Source organism: Bubalus kerabau, chromosome 20 (genome assembly GCF_029407905.1).
Source record: "Bubalus kerabau isolate K-KA32 ecotype Philippines breed swamp buffalo chromosome 20, PCC_UOA_SB_1v2, whole genome shotgun sequence".
Taxonomy (NCBI): Eukaryota; Metazoa; Chordata; class Mammalia; order Artiodactyla; family Bovidae; genus Bubalus; species Bubalus kerabau.
Window position 1 is genome coordinate 40,521,305 of NC_073643.1, and position 21,621 is coordinate 40,542,925.

Consider the following 21,621-nt stretch of genomic DNA (forward strand, 5'->3'; position numbering starts at 1 on the left):
CATCCCCTCTAGTCACCAGCACCGAGAAGCAGGACTTCTCCTAAGGTCACATCGATCACTGTAGTTGTTCTTCTAAAATGGACAGTTTCCTCCTGCTAGAGATTTGATTTGATGGTGTCAGCATATGAGGTTCCCATCACCTCATGACATGTCTCCTTTCAGGCCTGATGGAATTGGAACTGTGACTGTTGAAGAAAAGGAACGTTTTGAAGAAATCAAGGAAAGGCTCCGAGTTCTGTTGGAAAATCAGATTACACATTTTAGGTAAGGATCTGGGGTTAAAGGGCTTTTTAGGAGGATGAGCCTGGGGAGGGGCAAATTAAGGGCTTGATTTTCTAAAACTATAAATCTATCAGAGACACACTGGATATTTAAAAACATCTGAATGAGGACTTATTGTATGGCATAGAGAACTAAGCTCAATATTTTATAATAACCTATAAGTGAAACGAATCTGAGAAAAATATATATATATGAAACTGAACCACATTGCTGTACACGTGATACTAGTACAATGTTGAAAACCAGCTATACTTAAAAAAAAAACTTGAAATAACGAATGAAAAAGCCAACCAAGACAGAGTTTGCTAATATTCAGGAGACTTAGAAATCTTAAGGTCATTTTATTTCCACTAAAAGAACAAAGCCCTCTTTGTGTAAGCTGTCCTGCTCCCTTTGTACCATGAGGAAGTGTCTTGAAAGGCTTATGACTGCCCGAAATAGTCACTAGAACTATCTGTATCATCAAAAAACCTCCTGGATAGGGACTCCTCTGATGGTACAGTGTTTCAGGTGTAGGCTTTCACTGCTGTGGACCCAGGTTCAGTCCCTGGTTAGGGAACTAAAATCCCACAGACCATGTGATGCAGCAAAAATACATAAAATCTGTGTGTGATACACATTAAAAAAAAAAAAAAACAACCCTGGATAAATCCTTACTGGTTGTACACTCTAGGCAAGGTGCATTGCCAGTAACAAAAGATCAAATAGCAATTAAAAACTATAGTCAAGGCAAGACAATTAGCAGAATCATAAATCTGCTCAAAATACACTCTTGTATTTCCTATCTTAATCCTCTTGGGATTTAGGTATATTTGAAGTTTAGCTTGTTTCAACTAAAACTATTTCTTAATGCCAGTCTCAATAATTATAAATAAGGTCACAATTGAGCTAGCAAAGGGTTCTCCTTCACAATAGAAATCTAAACAGAACCTTATGTCATCACTGGAAATATTCTTTTCTGTTGCAGACATTTGCAGAGTCTCTCTTTAGTCATTATTCACACATACACATATATATACATTATATACACACATATATGGTGTGAATTCAGATTAACATAACACAACGTGACAAAATAAAAAGCATTCTCTGTTCCTCAGAGAGAGTTGCCATAGGAATCAAGTTATAGCATATTTCATGCTAAAATGCAATCGATTCGGCAACCTGAACATTTTTCTGTCTGTTTTAGGTATTGCTTTCCATTTGGTCGACCTGAAGGTGCTTTGAAAGCTACCCTCTCACTCTTAGAAAGGGTAAGAATGGAAGTAAAAGATAACATGTATGCAGAGACATGAACATTATTGTGATGAAATATTGTGGTTGAATGACCTAGTTTCTCATTTTTAGAAGATTTTTTTTTTACCTTTCATCAAATACCAGAATAAATATGAGAAAACTTCCAGCCTCTCAAATAGTTAAAATATACTGATGATTTGCTCCTAACCTTTCCATGAATCATGGACAGGCTTTGACAGCCCAACTGTGCTCTGGAATTTTTTATTTTGACTCTAACCATGGTGCTTGATCAATATTAAGTTGCAAAGAGGCATTCACAATTAATTTTAAACTGAATTATTTAAGTATAAATGGGTAACACATATCATTGAACCATTTTAAGAACCTTGTTTTTCCACCCGTAGGTCTTGATGAAAGACATTGTAACCCCAGTGCCACAAGAGGAGGTAAAAGCAGTCATCCGTAAATGTCTAGAGCAAGCTGCTTTAGTCAACTATTCTCGACTGTCAGAGTATGCCAAAATCGAAGGTAAGACCCCCTTCCGCCCCCAGTTTTTAATTTAAATGTTGGTATGCCTCCCTGGGGACGTCTTTCTCTTTCCTGACAGGCACCAGAAAATAGTGGCCCATCTCTGTATTTAAGCTGAAAGTTGAAAACACTTGAAATGTGATAGCTTCCTCGGCTGTGGCCACATAAATGAATTCAAGAACAGGGGCTCAGGAAACAGTCTTTGTAGAAAAAGATGTTGAATATAGGATGTTATAGGACAACTAAGATCCTTCTAAGAGTTGGCGTTGGCCCTAACTTTGCTCTGTGGCTAATGTTTCTCTATGAAAGAGCTCTGTAGGATGGCTACCTTCTTTAAATAGAGGAAAACTAAACAGTTTGTTATCCACTGTTGATTGCATTGCAAGTAAAACAAGAATTGAATAAAGCAACATCAAGATTTTGCTTAACTCTTTCTTGCCCCTTGAACATATCTTGTCTCTTGGTAGCTTTTCAAACTTGATGGCAGGTTAGTGTTCCACTGTCTCTGATGGCTCCTGGTTTGTTATAGATCTTGTTCAATCTTGTTACTCCAAACCTAGGATGGTTGTTATCACTCCCCTTTCAGGTTTTAGGGATGTGGTCACTAATGACCAAGTAATCGTCCAAAGGCACTTTGAGTCCACCCTACTTGAGAAGATATGGTTCTTTGGGACCTGTTTGTTTGCAAAGGTATTAATTACTTTTCATTGTTACCCTGTTGGCTGCTATAGGGTGATTTGAAAACCACACCCAACTTGACCCGTGGTGTAAGTGTATAAATGTGGAAGTTCTGTGTGCAAAACTCAGTGTGTCCGCATTCTGGAATCCGATGTTCTCTCCCTTGTGAAACACCCAATCAATCCAGCAAATACTCGTTGTCTGCCTTCAGGACATGACTGGAAAAAAAAAAAGAGAGAGAGACCTAATTAACTACTAAAGCCCCATCACTTACCCTACCAAAGTTCTTGTTTCTTTAGAGAATTAGGTTAAGATCATGTCAAATTCGCAGTGTTCTGTACATTCCATGTCCTCCCTCTCTCAATTTTGTCTGTCTGACAATGCAAATTGTGTACCAGTGGTAATGAATTCGTTGTTATGCATCCAGGGAGAAACACTTAAGAATTGGGCACTAAAAGGATGATCAACTCTTGACTTGGTAATGAGTGACAAAAATAGAGGAACAAGTAGACTGTTAAAGGGCTATATTAGCAATAATGATTCCAGCATTTACCTTGCCAGGACATAATGATTGGTTGTATTTGTTAAAGTCAACTGGGGACCTAATAATTCTAGGCCAGGCCAGAGATGGGATGGGATCAAGAAACGTTCGGTTGCCATGTCCGCTGACTCATACGTAGGTCTTGGTCTAGCTATGACTAGTCTTTTGGTAAGATCTGCTCTCTTCTTTCAGATAAATAATATCCAAAAACAAACTTTAAGATCTGTAAGTAAAAATGCATTCGTTTCCAAAGTAGATCAGCTGGTCTGTAATTTCCTTTTGTGCCTCAATTCTTCTTGGTTGTGTTAATTATCTTTTGCACTGTGACTTTTAGGTCTGGGGATTCTTTGAAGAAATCAGTCTTTTTTTTCCAACTCTCTTGTCAGAGAAGTACCTCATTCCACACTACCTGCTCTCTTCCGCTTCTCTCCTTCCTTGTCCGTGATTGGCTCAGCCACTTTTTGACTTTACCTCTGCAAAAGTGGCTGTGACGCCAATTTCAAAGCATGCTGGGATTGTTAATTCAGACAACCCAACATCCTCTGGCTGCATGTATCAGGTTTTCTTTCATGAACATAGTCCACCATAGGCTGAGACATGGCAGCTTTAAAGATATTACTACCAGTCAACTTTCTTTTACAAGGTTCTGATCCTACCCCCAGAAAAGAAATCTTGACATTTGCGCTTCTCTGTGACCATTAATAGCTTAGTTCCCTGAGAATGTTGGAAAGAAGTTATAGTAATATTGCCGGAGACTATGTTTATGAAGAAATACCTCAAGAGCCTTAGATACTAAAGTCTGAAATCCTTAGTATCTTGGAGCCTTCAATCAATGAAATTCTGTTTCCCTTTATTCATGATGTTTTCGGTCATTGTATTCTTGCAAATAATTCTAAAGAGACGTGTAAAATCACGGTCACAATCTCTCTCGTGACTCACGGCATGCTGAATGGTTAATCCAGTAGATCTCCAATTTTGATACTCCTTTTTTCTTTTATCCTGTGTTTATCCCAAAATATTCTGTGGCTATTTTCCTTTGAGCTAATGTAACGTTTTCCTCTAACCTGTGACCTTTAACCTCTTGACCTCTGACCTAAGCCTCTTGCATGCCCAAATCCTCTTTTATAGGGAAAAAGAGAGAAATGTATGAGCATCCTGTCTTCTGCTTGGCCTCCCAAGTGATGGATTTAACCATTCGTGAGTACCTACCACCTCCTCGCCATGCTGTCTTCACTCTTTCTGTTTTCATTATTTCAAGAAAATCCAGATCCAAATCAACTCACTCTCCTTGCTTCAAGTTTTTTAGCATTGGCTTGTCTGTTGATTCTGTCTGTGAAACCCAGTGTGAGAAGTCCAGTCACTTTTTATCAGCCTAACACAGGTTAGACAATTAAGCCATTTGTTTGTGATAAACTCAGATTTGTCTGTAAGTTTTTCAGTTATTCTCTGTCTGTGACCTGAATGCATTTTTACTTTGCTTGTGTGTAACCCCAGTTTGTAAAGTGCTTGTCACTGGTACACAATCAAAAGATAGGAGCTAGGCGGGGAGCCATGTGTTAGGTGTCAGGAAAAGAACAGTTGGGGCAAAACCGTGCTTTCTTTTCCATGTTTAAGATGTCAAACTGTTGTGGGTAGAAGATCACACAAGTGGTCCCTTCTATGTAAAATGAGCTCTTATATGCCTCCTGTCTGTTCTCGCGCAAGCTGGGAAGCTTTTCCTTGTTCTTTCTGAAGATTTGAACTTGTCCTCGTCCTCTAAGCTCTGGCTAGAACATATGACTTAATTGTCACTTGGAGAGTTCGTGTATGTTTCATAGCTTGATTTCACATTAAAACTTAATTTCACTAATTTTCTATTTGTGCAGCACTTTTCACCTCTGTGAAGGAGCCTTTTTTGGCTGGCCCCCACACTTCCGGGCGGTGGGAACTCAAGGGCAACTTTTTCTTTCCAATGTCATGTATCACACATAAGTGGGGGGCATTTTGGTTCACTTGCTCATTAATCCTGCATATGTGTTCTTGTTTCTCTCTCTCTTCTCTCCTTGTTGTGCTTTCTCTTTCAAATAGAGAATCAAAAGGACGCAGGTGAACCCATTGTATATGCATTATAAACTATCAGGACTGTTGAGTTATATTTAGTTTTTGTTTCTGTTTTTGTTTCTTAATAGCTCCTTAACATATGTACTCCCAAAGACTGATGTGGAGTTGCAATGATACTTAAGGAGTTAATTTGTGCTGTCTCACTATATCTCTTGCCCACGAGATGTTGACCTCTGTAGAGCAGACTTTCTGTAAAGGCATAAGCTTCGAAGGGACCGAACTATGGTTTGCTGTGGAGCTTCATTTCATCTTTGGCTTCAAGGACTCTAGTGATTTGGCCTCATGTACTTTTTTTTCTTTTTAAAGTGACTGAAGCAAACTAATCTTCCTTTTTGTTTTTCATTTCTTTTTCCTGTTTTCTGCTCTATGGAGAAGTTTGTGTTCTTTGATGAATGTTTATCAGCCAAGGCAGAGAGGAATCGTCTCCGTGTTGTTCTTGTATGTACCATGTGATGGGGCAGGATGCACACACAGGTGGCTAAACGGGGGCCATTGCTAGGAGTTTCATGAGAGGAAAGCCCTTAAAAGTTTTCTGGCTATGGCAGTTTTCTTCCTGTTTGGTTCCCAAACTTCTGAGTCTACTTTGAGGAAAGCTTGAAAAAATATATAGTATGGATCATGGTTTTAAGGTCTAAAGACTTCTCCAAAGATAATTGTCATTTGAGTAAAGTTGAATGTGTTTCAGATCAGTTCAGAAAGCATTTTTGAGCACATGCCAAGCACTAGCCTAGTAATAAGTATTTGAAGACTCACAAACCTATGTTCAAGGCATACGAGCTTTTCTCTCCCTGGAGGGGAAGATGTTCATTTATCCATTCACTCATTCATTCATTCGACAGGTGCTTAGTGGGAGCCTGCCATGTGCCAGGTACAATGGTAAAACCAGGGACTATGTAAACAAGAAGAAACAGCTGATACCCTCATAGAGCATATGTGTCAATGGGTAATTAAATGTAAATTACAAATTCTGTACTCAGCAACACTAATGGGTAGAGTTGTGTGTAAGAGGGCATTGTTGGAAAGCCACAGAAGTCTTTGCAGGGATGGCAAGTTTGAACTGCATCTTGAAAGATGAATTAGAATCAGTGAAAATGAGATGGGATGGGAAAGTGGAGAGGCTTCCTAGCTAAAGAGAGTAATATGTGCAAATACATAAAACCATAGCATTAATAAAAATAGCTAAAGCTTATTCAGTGTGTATTACATGCCAGCTATGACTCTTAAGTAATTTATATGTATTCACTCATTTAAACCTCAAAATCTCTTATGAGATAGCTACTTCTATTATTCCCATATTAGAAATGAGCAAACTAAGATATGCAGAGGTTAAATAATATGTTCCTAGAAGTCTAAGTGCAGAGCGAGAGTCTGAGGCCAGGCAGAGGCCATACTCTGAACTACTCTGTACCTCATCGTGGTTGTACAACAGGCTGAAGTAACAGCAGGAGTGGGTACCAGTGATGGCAACGGAGGTGGCAGATGCGATCTCTCTGTACCTTCATAACACAGAGTTCAGATGGTCTCTCATGGTCCATGGGTTCTTCACCTGGAATCTGTACCAATTTTTGCAGACAATTTTCACAAGAAAAATTCTGCATGTCTCCCATCCAAAGGTGACAGAGAGCCAATAAGGCTCTTTAAGCAAGAGGTCAGCTTGGTGATTTGCACTCCAGAAAAACCATACCAGCAGAGATAGAGGAAAAAAGATTGAGGAAGAGGGAGAAGGTAAAAGTGGACCTAAAAGTTAAGATCAAAGCAGAGTTGGGTTTGAAGCTTGGTACATCCGAGGCCCCTTCTAGGCAAAGTAGATTTCAGCTGTAATCAAAACCATAATCACTTCTTTCCTGATCTTTACATCTTTTATTTTTACCCTCCCCCTACCTTTTCATTTTCCTTAGAGTGAACAAAGTACGAATACATGGATAGGTGTGCAAAACTAACTGTGTGGAGGTGGCCAGGCACAACTGGAGTTATCCATACAAAAATCGAGGTGCAAACAGCTGCTGAAGCCTGCAGTCAGACTGTGCTTTGCGAGGCTCCGGGACTCTACAGATGGCATTTTGGTGGACTTATGCTTTCTGTCTGGGAGCATTATTAGAAATTGCATGTTCAGTTTAATTACAGTATCTAAAAAAAAAGAGAGAGAGAGATGTAAAAGGCTGTTGCTCTATGAAAGAAAAGCTGTGACTCCTGCAAATGAATTCTATTATTTTAAATACATTTCCATTTAAACCGTCACACATTCTGAACCCAGCAAATCTCTGAGAAAGTCTACACCCCTGTTGCTGGTTTGCCTCAGTTCTCGGCTAAATACTTGTATAATTTTTCCTTCAAATACAGCAAGGATTTGCAAAATAGATAGATCTATAGCCAGACAGACAGACAGCCTACCCATGGGCCCAAGCACTGTGCTAAGGACTTAATAAGAAGGATCTGATTCATTTGTTACCTTAGTCCCATCTAGAATGTTTCATTACTGCCCTTCTTACAGTTGAGGAGGCCGAGATTTGGAAAGGATAAATGACATTCTTCAGCAGGATTTGAACCCATATCATTCTAAATTCAAACAGCATGCCTTTTTTTTTTTTTCCCCTTTTTTTGCGGGGGAGGGGTCTCGTTCCTCCATTCAGCCTTTCCAGCCAGCATGATAGCAATTGGATATTACCCTTTCACTCAGTGGATAAATTCAAAATTACTTACAACTTTTATTTCAGGAAAACCACCAAAGTCAGAGCAGTCTTCTGGGCCCAGATCACTGCCAAAATCTTTCCCCTGTGAAGTCTTCCTGAGGGCAGTGAGATCCCCTGAGATTGTCAGAGAACTGAGGATTTTTCTTTTCTTCCCAAATGACAGAAACCTTCTAGAGCAAGTCAAATTTATCCAAAGGACTTTCAGGCAGATTCTGTAGTAGTGAGATTCTGTATCTTTCCCTATCTCCATCAAGTCTTACAGGTCTGAGTCCAGTTGGAGAAGAAAAAAAGAGACAAGCAAGCTTGTGACATTCAACAGCGCACAGTATGGAGCCACTCACCCAAGAGACCAGTGAGGGCAAATCCCATCTCAGCAAGATCCAGGCCATCCTAAATTCCTAAAACAAGGCCCATCTAACACTTCCTGTCTTAAACACTGGGGAGTAAATGTTTATCTTTTCATCTTTCTTGTTTCATTGATACATAAACCAGGGTTTCCAAGCCAGAATTATCCTGTAGACTAATATCTCATCTATACTTTATGAAAAGTGAGGAGGACAGGGAGAAACATGTTTCAAACACTCTCACCAAGGAAGATCCTGGAGGAAGAGAGGATGTGTTAAAAATATGCCATGAATCAATAAATATGAAACTGACATCTCTTCTCCCAGAACAAAAAGACATGCTGCCGATCACGATAACAACTGTCATTTATTGAGAATTTAGTATGTGCTAAGTAGATACATGCATATCTCATTTAATTTTCACAACAATTCTATAAGTATTTTGTTGCCATATTTCATTGAATCTAAAAGCCATCAATTATAAAATGCACCATTAATTTATGTAATCCTAAGAATAAAATAATGCTGCCAACTAAATTGTGACACACCATCAAATGTAAGATGCATCCAATTTCAGAAATGTTAAAATGTGCCTCTTACACTCCATGAAATAAAAAAATCACTGTTGTCTGTAGAAATGCAGAGAAATGAAACAGAGAGATGTTAAGTAACTTGCCCAAGGGCACACAGCTGGTTAGTTGTAGAGACAGAATTTGAACATGAACCTAATTCCAAGCCCACACTTTCAACTTCTGTACTATGAAAGACTTGTGATTGTTAGTGATAAAATTAGAAGAGGTTTCTCAATCACTTAATCCCAAACCACCATTTGACAGATGGGGAGACCAAGGTATAGAGAAAAGAAGCCAGTTTCAAAATAAAATGGACAAGTGAGCAACTCTTGTCTGGGGTCCTGCACACTCTTTAGGGCCTTCACCCACCCCCACACTGACCCCCGCCACCACCACCAGGCTGCCATGTCTTTCAGCCAAGAGATACTCTCCCCACTCACGATCTAGTAACTGGTTTCTAGTGTGACAGTTGAGGGATTCCAGAGTCCACATACCAGAATCCTAAATGCGCGGCTCCAAGAATACAGTCTCCCAGGACCAGCGTGGACACTCAGGATCTGTTATGTCAAAAATTTACATCACACAGTCTTGGCCCCAATTAGTTTTTAACCTATTTAAGTCTCACTTTTGTTTTCTGTGCGTGCGTACTAAGTTGCTTTAGTCATCTGCGACCCTGTGGACCATAGCCCACCAGGCTTCTCCATCTGTGGGATTCTGCAGTCAAGAGTACTGGAATGGGTTGCCATTTCCTGCACCAGGTATCTTCCCAAGCCAGGAATCAAACCTGCGTCTCTCTCACGCCTCCTGCACTGGCAGCAGATTCTTTACCACTAGCGCCACCTGGGAAGCCCCTTTGTTTTCTGTAAAAGGGGCTAATAATGTTTCCTCCTCTCAAAGGGTTGTTGCAAAGATTAAAACATATATTTCCAACAGAGCTCTTAACACAGTGCCTGGTACATAATAAGCCCTCATTGCTGCTAAGTCACTTCAGTCGTGTTCGACTCTGTGCGACCCCATAGACGGCAGCCCACCAGGCTCCCCTGTCCCTGGGATTCTCCAGGCAAGAACACTGGAGTGGGTTGCTATTTCCTTACTATCTATCTATAGCAACAAAGTTTTATATTTGTTATTATAAACATAAAATTATGTCATTATTGGTGTATTATTATTTAAAAGGAAACCCCTGAATCCAAATGTACAAATAGACATATTATTTGATTTCAGAAATGGAATAGAAAGCAGTGCTTCTTAAAATTTAATCTTTATACAGATCTCTGGGGATCTCGTTAAAACGTACATTCTGATTTGTTAGGTCTAGAGCGGGGCATGGAAATCTGCATTTCTAACACACTGATGATGAAGCCGCTGAGGCAGGGGCTGCTGTTTGAATGTCAGTGAACTATATAGGAAGCAGCTGATTTATCTCTTTATCATAAATTTCAAAAGAAAATGTTACAATATAGTTCTACATATGTTAAATACCCATTGAGTTCCAGGAGCTGGGTCAGGCACCAGAGAAGGGAGCCGTGAGAAAAAGCAGCCCAGGTCCCTTGCCCTCAGGCAGCTCCCAATGAACTTCTCAGGAAGAGGACAGGCGATAAAACGAGTGATTTCATCTGGAGACTGTGTTGTAGAGGGAGATGCAGGATGCTGCAGGAATGCCACACACAGGGATTTCACCTGGGCTGGGGTCCTTGACACATGGCGGAGGAGGATGTGGTGGGCACCCAGGGCTGATCCCCTGAGAACTGCCTGGGATGTTCCTCGGCCTTGTTGAAGGCCTACTCGTCATCCATCCAGATGCCCCAGAGTCTGTCCTAGAGCACCCACGACCGTATAAGTGAAAGTTTATTTGGGGACTGGGTGAATATTTAATAGTACTATGAAATAAGTAGTCTTACTAGAGCAAGTGTTCGAAAACAACCACCACCACCGTAAATAGCTTAAGCAAGAAAAGGTCATTTTTGGCCTCTGTAGCTAGGAAATGCGTGGAGGGATTGGACTCAGAAATAAAGGCTTTTAGTGTGTCTTGATCTGTCCAGCTGCTGACAGTCTTCTTTAATGTGATTGTCATGATAGCAGGGGTTGGGGGCAAAATAGCCACAGATGGCACCAGGTTTTTATCCCAGATGCTGAGGCGTGAGGCAAAAAGAGGTTTCCTCTCTATGAAACTGTATACAGTTCCAGAGAACACTCTTATTGGCCAGGCTTGGGTCACGTGTTAGTCCCTGAGCCAATCATAATACCCATGATGACGTGGAGCATTATGGTTGCCCTGGCTTGGCTCACGTGGCTGCTCCTATTTAGGATTCATTGCTTGACATTTCCACCAAAGCTGCATAGAGTGGAAGAGAGGCAATTCTAAGCAAGGCAACTGCACATACAAGAATAGCAGATGTCCACTACTGTGTCTCTCCAGAATTAAGTTTACTTTTCTTAGGTACAACAGCTCAGTCTCAAGGACAAGCCTGACCTTGGATACAAAGATACCAAATTGGAGGAAAAAATATATATATATATGTATGTATGTGTGTGTGTGTGTCTATGTATATATATCTGTGTGTGTGTGTGTGTGTGTGTGTGTGTGTGTGTGTATCTTAATAGCATTATTTCTTTCTTGTGGATATAATATATTTTAACTTGAATACAAAGATTTTTCATTATCTTAAATCACTTTTCATTGCATTAAAATACCTGAAGTTGTTTTCTGGTTTGCAAGTAGAAGTTAACAATGTTTGCTATTCAGCAATTCAGCTGCATGCATTTGCTCCATAACCAGGGGCTTTGACTAAGAGATGAAAGTTGCCTGTATAGTTTTTATGCATATTGCAACCGCAGAATATTTGGTTTTCCATGAAAGCACACCATTGGGCTGGATCCACTGAGGATTTCCTGCTCTGGACCAGGTACTGTACTAGTCCCTAGAAATACAGAATTCACTGGGTACAGGGAAAGACAAACATGCATATCATTGGCTATTAGTCAAGGACCATAAGAGCTCAAATAGAGGTATCAACAGAAGAGTTGAGTCTTTGTTATGAAGGTATAACTCTTGGGGCTGGGGGAAGGCGTGGTAGGGAATCTCTTAAAGGCTTTTGAGCAAGAGTATGATAGGTTCAGATGTGTGCTGTATGAAGATCACTGTGAATGCTGTGTGAGCAATGAGCTACAAGGGAGGGAAAGAACTAAAGGCTGGTTTGGAGTCTTTAGCAACCGTTGAGGTGGAGATGATGAGACGTGAGTTGAACATCAACTCTGTCAGCAGGAGTATAGCCACATGATCTCGTACAATGGGAGGTAAAATCAAAGACACAGTAGAGGTGGATTGGGCAGGCCACGCCACCTATGTCCTTATGGGGAAGAGTCAAAGATGGCTTTAATAAAAAGAGTAAACAATTCGTGACTGATTTACTGGTCTTTAGTAACATATGCCCTAAAAATGGAATCTTCTGAAAAGGAGTGATGAAGATACAGGGGATCAAGTATACGTGATGGCCTGCCCCACTGAAGAAGTTACATTGAATTATGACCTTGTTTGAAATGTGTGCTCCGTGGAGCCATTGTTTTAGGTAGGCAGTGTATTCTGGGAAGCATGTTGTGGCTATCTGTTTGGCTTTCTCTTCCCACTCTAGCTTTTATCCAACCCTACCCCCAAATCCTAGTGAATTGCTCCAGGATAGTTATTTTCAGTAATAACGTAATACAAACACTGGCATCTTCAGCAAAACTTAAATAGGTTGGAACTTGGTTTTAAGTGTTCTTTCCATCAACCATATCCATTTCTCATACGATGTTTCTGGAACTGGCAATTAACTGGCTTGCTGGAGTCAGAGCTGGTCAGGTTATTTAAGGGCTATTGGAGAATCTCTCGCTCCTGGATGCCTCTCTTCCTTTGCTTAGCTGAGCCTGCAGAGGAATTCTCTTTTTTATTTTTCTGCAGTCACATTTCACTCCCTCTCTGGAAGCCAAGCAGATTTAATTGTGTAAACATGAGCAATGGTAATTGGGTAAATGAAGTTGGAAACCAAGGTATGATGTTTTTGTTTTGCTCTGTGAAGGGAAAAAAATAGGGAGCTTGTTTTTCTATGGTGGCAAACCTCACTGTCAGAATTCTGGACAGACAGTTGGCAGGAGGGAATCCCTTTACGAATTTTCATTGAGACCCATTGAGCTGAAACATGTATCTGCTGCCTTGCCGGTTATGGATCCACCCTGGGGCATTTCATTGTTTTGTAAAGTGACTTATGAAGTGGTTTACACAGGTTTTGTTATCTGAGAAAGAATAAATGAGGAGTTTCCCTAAGAACTGCACACTCAGGTAATACACATTCATTCAGAGAACCAGAAGAGGTGTTACCAAAAATGCTCCCAACTTTGCGCCCTGCTGTAGGTAGAAAAGCAGATTTTAACAAGACATAAAATATAGAATTCCTTTTTATAAAGAAGAGATTAGTAATTGCCTTCCTTTATATAGCTGTCATTTAATACTGATTTTTTTAACAAGTCTATTTACATACAATCTTTCCCAAACAAAAGATTTAAATAAGAGGAGACTGGTGAATAGGATATTTTTTTAGTCCTTCATTTCAAACATTGAGGAGATCCCACAAGAAAAGGATGATATCAACTTTTGCTTTTAAGAGATGGTTTTGCCAGGATATTATATTTATCCTTATTTCTTGTATTTTTTATTATTGCTGCTAGAATTTCATTTCCTATAAGCCTGCAGTAAACTTCGTTTTCCCAGTTGAAAAAATTCAAGCAAACCAAGAAGCAGACTTGGCAATGTAGTATGTCCCCCTCACCATCCAGCTTGCTTTATAAATGAAAACCATTCGAAAGGACCAGGTCCGAGGTTAATGAGACACTCATTAAAGAGAGAGAATGGCAGAAGCTGATAGTGCTCTGCGCCTGTGTTGAAGGAGAGGCTATTGTTATAGGATGTTTGCTGTGCTGATATTGTAAACCACATGACAGATGGGTCAAGTGCTGATTACCGTATTCTAACATTTGGAATAGCAAGTAACATATTTGATAAGCTGGCAAGTTTTTATATATGATTCAACCCACAATATAAAAGCCATGAGAATTCCAAATTGAAAATAATTAAATGAGCTGGAAACAATCAGATACCCCACACATTTTTTTTTCCCGCAAAATGACAGATTTTGACATGTTGAAATTCCACAAAGGGAGCAAGAATATTCCCCAGCTCAACTGAACTAATAATGGCCCTTCATCTGCTTTTGCAAAGCAATTAATTCCTGCCTTCCCACCACGTGGGAGACAACAGTGAAGATTTGTAGGCACCTGAAGCTTTACAGAGATCCATCCCATGCATTGTTTTCTTTGCTGTTCTTGGCAACCCCTCAAGGTATACAAAAAGAAGATGTTAATATTCTCAGTTTATAGAGGAAGAAGCTGAAGCCTGGAGAGGCTTACATAGAGGGGAGAAGTTTCCATAGGAAATTAAGTAGCCTCGTGAAGATGAGAAGTCATATCCCCCAGCTATGTTGACATCAAGTGCTATTTCTGGTCATCTGGAAGGAGGAAGCAGCTGTTAACATTTAGGTGTGCTTTACTGTACAAAAAGTCTATCTTCTTTCGGTCAGTGGTACCACCACCATCATCCATGTGTTCCCATCCGGATGAAGGCATTCCGCCTCGGAGTGTCTCAGTACGGTGGTAAGAGTCTCGTCCCTCGTCAGGCAGCGTCACACCTCTGTAATGCTGCAGTCACGTCAGGAAAGCAGCAGCTCTCCATTCGTGTGTGATCATTTTTGCTTGTTTGGTTGTTCTTTTCAGAGTTTGTCATCTTACTTGTCACCTTTGTGATAGTCACTTTGTCTATTTACTTTTTTTTTTTTTTTAACCATCTCTCCTCACCTACCCGAGCAGCTCCCCCGCCACCTCCTGGGCCTCCTCCACCCACCCAAACGCAGACCAGCATGTTATATCAGAGGCTCAAAGGCATGCCTAGGCCAAAACCAAGTACTGTAAACTTTTACGTTTCCTTTATGCGACAGCTTTCTAGTTTAGTTTGCTTTTCTGTTCATCTCTCTGGAAATTTTCTTTAGCATACTAACCTGAGGCTCAGACTCTCAATTTTGACACCATAGGTTTTGAGAGACTTGAAAAGAGAGCATTATTTCCAAATGTCCACATTTTTTTTTTTGTCTAGCTCTGTCTGACATATGCAACATTTTCAAATCTCAGTGTCAGCACAAAATAACATTGTTGCATAACATTTTGCATGATGATTTTTTTTCTATGTTATGAGCTTCAATTCTGTTGTATGAAATGTTTACTAAGTATATTGTATTTTTAGTTCCCCTTTGTCAGTGCTCCAGCTAGTACAAGATTGGGTGATAGGAATATGGCAGTATGTTTCCAGATATTGCAGACAGCAGACATGACCCAAAAAAAAAATCATTTCTAAGCACAAATTTCTCCTTAATCTCTGTTGGGGGGTTGGAAGAGGGGCTACAGGATTTTGCACAATATTTTCTTTAAAGACAACATCTTAAACAAGTTGATTTTAGTACCATTTTTACTAACTAGTGAGTCAACAATGCAAGTGAGAGGAAAATAAAGTCGTGTCTCAATATAGTAGCTTGATCTACAGATAATGGAATTGTAGCTAATTAATAATAAATGAAAGTCTGGCTATATGGGCCCATTGAAAGATCAAATATTCTAGATTCAAGCATATGTAACCTACTTACATGAAATGGTTGCAGGTTAAAGCAAAATTGCAAAAGATTTTATTAAACATACTGTCTGTATATATACATCAGGCATACACATATTTGCGTTCAAGTGTACACACTCACAGAAAGATTGTGTGCACATGTACACTTTATGTGTATCTATTGATATATATGGTAGTCAATCTCAGAGCACTGCATATTAAAACAAATCTTCAGGTGATCCTAGCTTACGCATCTTGGATTTCTCCCAACACAAAAATCATTTACATCTTTGAAATAAAAGTACATAAAAATATTGATGGGAATGATTTCCATTACTGCATCATGTGTCATGGACATCTAGAATTTCCCTAGATTCGGTAAGTGTTCCGCCCAAAAGGATAGTATTCTCTATTTTGTGAGTAAGAGATTTCAAAGATGTGCCCCAAGTGGGATTTCCTGCAGATTTGTATTAACGTGCAGACTTGTCTGGTTACTAGAAAATGTATGTAAGTGTGTGATGTGTGTATGTGGGCGTATGTGTCGAATAGGTAATAAGCATAGGATGAGGAATTTGCAAATTGATGTGTAAATGTGAATATCAACTAACAAAAAAGTAGCCTGTGCATATTTACTATCGAAATGCAAATACCTCACTCTACACATATTACCTCAACATATATACACAGTATGTTTGTTAGAAATGCCTGAAAGTCTACTAATGAAATTATGATAGTCCATTTGTGAAGTTACAAACAGACCAGGCACCCCAGAAGCACAGGTATCAAACCCATCACTCAGTCTTTCTCCAGGTATTGTTGCTGTGGACCAGGCAGTGAACCGTCAGCCCCTGAGCTGTGCACATTACCTTATCTGGGTGGTGGAGACTCTCTGCCTAATCTGCAGATTTATTTCCCCCCAGCTCCCACCTTCAAACCCCCATCTTCTATGCAGCCACACTTCCATCTGAACCTGGCAGAGACAATGGAGCATTCTGTTGGCCTGATTCCAGAAAGCTCATTTTCACACCAGTCATCAGGCCTTGTTAGAGTGAAACTTGCACCACCTCGATTATCTGACCAACCCCAGCCATCGTTCATAGTTCCCATTGGCTGGACCACTCTTTTTTGCATAGTGTTTCACAGAATTTTTCTTTCTTGTTGTTAAATCCTACGTTATTAATCATCTTCCATGTTCATCACCTATATAACAAATGCACAAAAAATTAGCATATTATGAGAAGCTGTTTGTTTCTCTTCTTATTAAATTAGCCACCTCCTACCATTTTGTTTACCACTCGCCCGACAAACACACACAACCAACTAGCAGCAGCACAGCAGCCCTTCCTGTGAAGCATTCAGTTACCTTCTCTGGCAAGTGAAACCCTGAAGTCACAGCATATCTGCTTCAGATGAGGAGATTGAAATAACTTTCAGCAGTCCTTTTGTGCACATGAATACCCTCCTTGTGGAATTGTGCTGCTGCTGCTGCTAAGTTGCTTCAGTCGTGTACGACTCTGTGCGACCCCATAGACGGCCGCCCACCAGGCTCCTCCGTCCCTGGGACTCTCCAGGCAAGAACACTGGAGTGGGTTGCCATTTCCTTCTCCAATGCATGAAAGTGAAAAGTGAAAGTGAAGTCGCTCAGTCATGTCTGACTCTTAGCGACCGCATGGACTGCAGCCTACCAGGCTCCTCCATCCAAGGGATTTTCCAGGCAAGAGCTGCTGCTGCTGCTGCTGCTGCTAAGTCGCTTCAGTCGTGTCCGACTCTGTGCGACCCCATAGACGGCAGCCCACCAGGCTCCACCGTCGCTGGGATTCTCCAGGCAAGAACACTGGAGTGGGTTGCCATTTCCTTCTCCAATGCATGAAAGTGAAAAGTGAAAGTGAAGTCCCTCAGTTGTGACCCCATGGACTGCAGCCCACCAGGCTCCTCTGTCCATGGGATTTTCCAGGCAAGAGTACTGGGGTGGGGTGCCATTGCCTTCTCCGAAAGGATCCTAATTGCTGATACACACTGCTGTTACACACCATGGGCTATAGATGACTCAGGCTTCAAGATTTGAAGGGGTCTAAGCACAAACTACAAGTTCACCTGTGAGTTTAGACTGGTTGAATTTCATTGGCTTAGGAAATCTTGGTTTCAAATATTACTCTTTGCCCCACCCCAACAAGAAAAAAAAAATACAGTTCTTTGTAACATAATAACATTGCCAGACATTCATGAATTTAGTCTATAAAGGATAAAATGAAAACCAGAGTTTGGAAACCAGGGATCAGTTTGTTCTTAAGTCCAATAAAAGCCCTTCCAATACAGTAGAACCTAAAACGCATTGTTGCCATCTCACTGATAAAATTTCACTTGTACCAACCAGTGAACAAGCCGCTTCATCCAATACTCTACACCCTATGTTCTTTTAAAAATTCTATCCTGCCTTCTATCTAATGGCCCAGGAACGTCCATTAATTCTCAGTCTCCTCCCTGGACAACTTAAAACAGCTAGACCTTTAAGTCTGCTTTTTTAAAATGAACATTCCAATACCTGTTAAACATGCCGACCTTGAATGAAAAACAGTGCTATTGTATTGTTTAGGGACAAAGCCAGGAAATAGATGGAGCAGCAATCATGACTAAGCTTCTGTTACATCATCCCACCTCAGGTAGCACAAACACCGCCTAGAGAAGGATATACAATAGTCCATTTATGCTGTCTTTAAAGAACATGTGTACAAAATGTCGCTAAATTTGTAATGGGCTGTCATAGTCTTCATACAGCTTTAATAAGCAAATTGGAAGCTGGAGCACTGCTTTTTCTTAGTATGTATTATAATAATGATGGTGATAATAATAATAAAATGGCTTTCTGGTTTGCTCACTACTAATTATGTGGCATTTAACATTTGCATGAAACCTAAAAAAAAGTAAAAAGGGATAATCTTTGGAATTTCTTATCCACTAGTTCTAATGGCCACAAAATTAGCCCACCACTTTCGCTGAATTTTAACACAAATTCTTGTACTACAGAAAATGTAGGCCGGTTAATCACTCCTGCCAAAAAGCTGGAAGATACAATACGTCTTGCTGAACTAGTCATTGAAGTTCTTCAGCAGAACGAAGAGCACCACGCAGAGGTAAGCAGGCGCCAGGGGGCAGGGTCTCTCGTTCCTCAGAAGACGCTGCACGACTGATTCTACTGGCAACTTTGTGAATACAATGTCTTAACTCCCATTTTCTTTTAACTGACCTTGTAATGCGAATGAAAGTGGCAATTTTGCAAGGAGGATCCTTTACAGGGTTGTTTAAAACAGCCAAAAAGTGGGTTGTGTGATGTACATTTCAGCTTGAGTTTTCAGATGTTTCTAGCAACAAGCCAAAGAGGTGAGTATATCTTTGAGATAATTATTCAAGCAGCATATGGTTATTGTCAGGAACATATGAAATACTTTTTGGTCTTTTGTGGCTGTTTCTGTTGCTACCACTGTTGTTTTGATTTATTTTATTTGGTGTGTGGATTGAGAGCCGTCTTTTTGAATTTATCTCCGTAACTTAGTCTGCTCACCCTAGAGTCTTCATTTGTTAATCTCAGATGACCTGGGTTGCTAAACTCAGTGACAGAAACAAATTATTCTGTGTTGTTCAACTTGTTGATTCTCCAACCTACATCTAAATAAATACAGCTTACTTTTTTTTTTTAACAAGCCGCTGTCAAAATTATTATTTTGATAATTATACACTGAGGGATTTAGAGGCTAATTCAATCCCAAACCTGTAGGGACTTAAACAACCCAACCCTTCCAAGAAAAGATTCCAAGATTTCATTATGATCAAACTGTTACACCACTGCTTGTTTCAAAACTGAGATTTAAAAGCATTTCTCTGAAAATCGCCTATGTAAAAAAACCTCACTCATGCTCACTCTTCCCCTCCAATCAGATCTACAAGGGGGAAAAGAGGGCATCAATAAAAGTAATGTCAAAGGCACCTAAAATGCTAATTCCCATGAGTAAATGAAAATCAACAGTATAGTTAAATAATACACCATAAAGACAGTCATCCCAACTAATGCCTGATTGCATATTTAAATTTCCTCCCTGTTTTTCTACTGTTCCACTCAATCTTGGCTGATCGTGGCAGGGGAAAGAGGTATGTGACCCAAATGAGTGAGTCAGCCACCTGCTGTCATAGTCTGTGCATGCCCTTCCAGTACCATGTCTTCTAATGGGACTTTTCCCAGTGCCCCTGCTTCCTAACACTGACCCAAGGAATGTAACAGCAATTTCCACTGGACTGCTTGTGAAATGGGTGGCCTTCCACAGCAGGGTCAATGTGGGTGATTCTCTTGTGCGTGCATGAAGCAATTGATAATACTTAACCATGACTGCGGTTACATCCCAACACACGCCTCCTAGCTGCCTTGACTCTGTCCCCTTAGCGTGTTGTAGCTCCTCTGTCCGTCTGTACTTACCTTCATCCCAGCAGATGAGTACCGAGCCTAGTCACCAGTAGCTAGCCAGAGTAATACTAATCTTCCTCTACAGCTGTCTGTATGTGAACCATATATACAGTATTTATATATAGAGAGAGTGCCAATGAATCATGATGTCCCCCAAACCCTCACTGAGAATGGGGTGAAGACCCCTTGAGGTAGGTACAACTAACTCCGGCAACACCCAGCAAATGCACAGCCAGGAGTGAGAAGAGGGGCCACGCCAACACCCTCCAAATGCAGACACCTTCAAACAGAAAATTAAGTTGGGCTAGAGTTTTTATTCTACTCTATCCTACGTGATGTTCTTTTCAGATGGGGGCACCTGGGGTTCATTGTGATGGTAAGTATGTTCTTTCTGGGTATCTACAGAGTCATCCCCAGAGGCATGGAGGGGTCTGGCCAGTCCTTTCCTGATTTGGGTGTTGAGGCTTTTCCCAATATTTCAGACCAGATTTTTGAAGACATGGATACAAAGCAGATGGCTTTCTTTCAGTGAATGATTGAAGAAGGAAATGGACACATATGCTTGATTTAATCAAGTTATTTTCTGAGGCTACTGCAGTCTGAGAAAGGAGAACATTTTCCCAAATGACTCACAAGTGGTACCAAAGAGAAGTTGATATTCCAAAGAAGCCTCTTTTCCCCAGTTTTCCAAAAAGCCCTTCTTCACTCAGTACTAATCACCATCTTAAACCACCCTCATAACCATCATCACAAAAATATTTTAATCTTACGTGTTCAAAAGCCACTCATAAATAGGGCAGAAATAAATTCAGTTCTATTCTCATTTACTGACTTCAGAAGTGAGAAACGAAAACTTTGGCATACTTCGGAATTCAGAGGCCCAGTTTGCTTTTTGATAAATGTAGAGATTTCCAAAATCAGTCCTTTCACCCAATCACAAAACCTCATTACTCAGTTGATCAAAAATCACCCATCTATGAGCACAGAGGCATTTCCCTCAGCCCTGGTGATGTTTTTAAACTGTCCAGCTGATTTCAGGGTAACGCATGGTCAAGAGACCCTTGGCTGCAACCAAAGAAGTAAAATTTGCCCTGGCACACTGAGGATGAGAGGATGAGGTTTTGCTGCCAAAAGGATGAAGGATTAGATTTTTCTCCTACTGACCAATACTCACCGCCATCTTCTCTAGATGCCCAGTGAACTCTAGAAAGTAAGTCCTAAACATGAATCTTAGCTGGACCTTAGCAGTCATGCTGTTTGGTGGCACCACACTAATAAAAGTGACAAATGGGATCGCCTCCCCCACAGAAGTCAATAATCCTTAAAACTACTTTGAATTCCAATATAAAGTAATTAAATATTTCAGGAGAAAACACAACCCCCACCAGCTAAGAATATTGTCATGTGCACACACACATGTAGTATATGGTAGCAGTTATCACCCGAATCTCTAAATTACAACATAATTCTGCTCTCAGAGCCTAAGTTATGTGCATATACACACCT

At 40.4% G+C, this 21,621-nt stretch overlaps 1 protein-coding gene across 7 annotated transcripts in view; it reads left to right on the plus strand.

The window, feature by feature from the left end:
• CADPS (calcium dependent secretion activator) overlaps positions 1-21,621 on the plus strand; it is a 474,061-nt gene that overhangs the window by 354,493 nt on the left and 97,947 nt on the right. For 5 of the 7 annotated variants that reach the window (XM_055558508.1, XM_055558510.1, XM_055558513.1 and 2 more), the window contains exons 15-19: positions 163-264; positions 1,472-1,535; positions 1,923-2,046; positions 4,394-4,462; positions 18,687-18,793. In XM_055558508.1, coding sequence (XP_055414483.1) covers positions 163-264; positions 1,472-1,535; positions 1,923-2,046; positions 4,394-4,462; positions 18,687-18,793 — 466 coding nt within the window. The remainder of the gene's footprint in view (positions 1-162; positions 265-1,471; positions 1,536-1,922; positions 2,047-4,393; positions 4,463-18,686; positions 18,794-21,621) is intronic. The other 2 variants (XM_055558511.1, XM_055558509.1) reach the window with 1 other exon arrangement.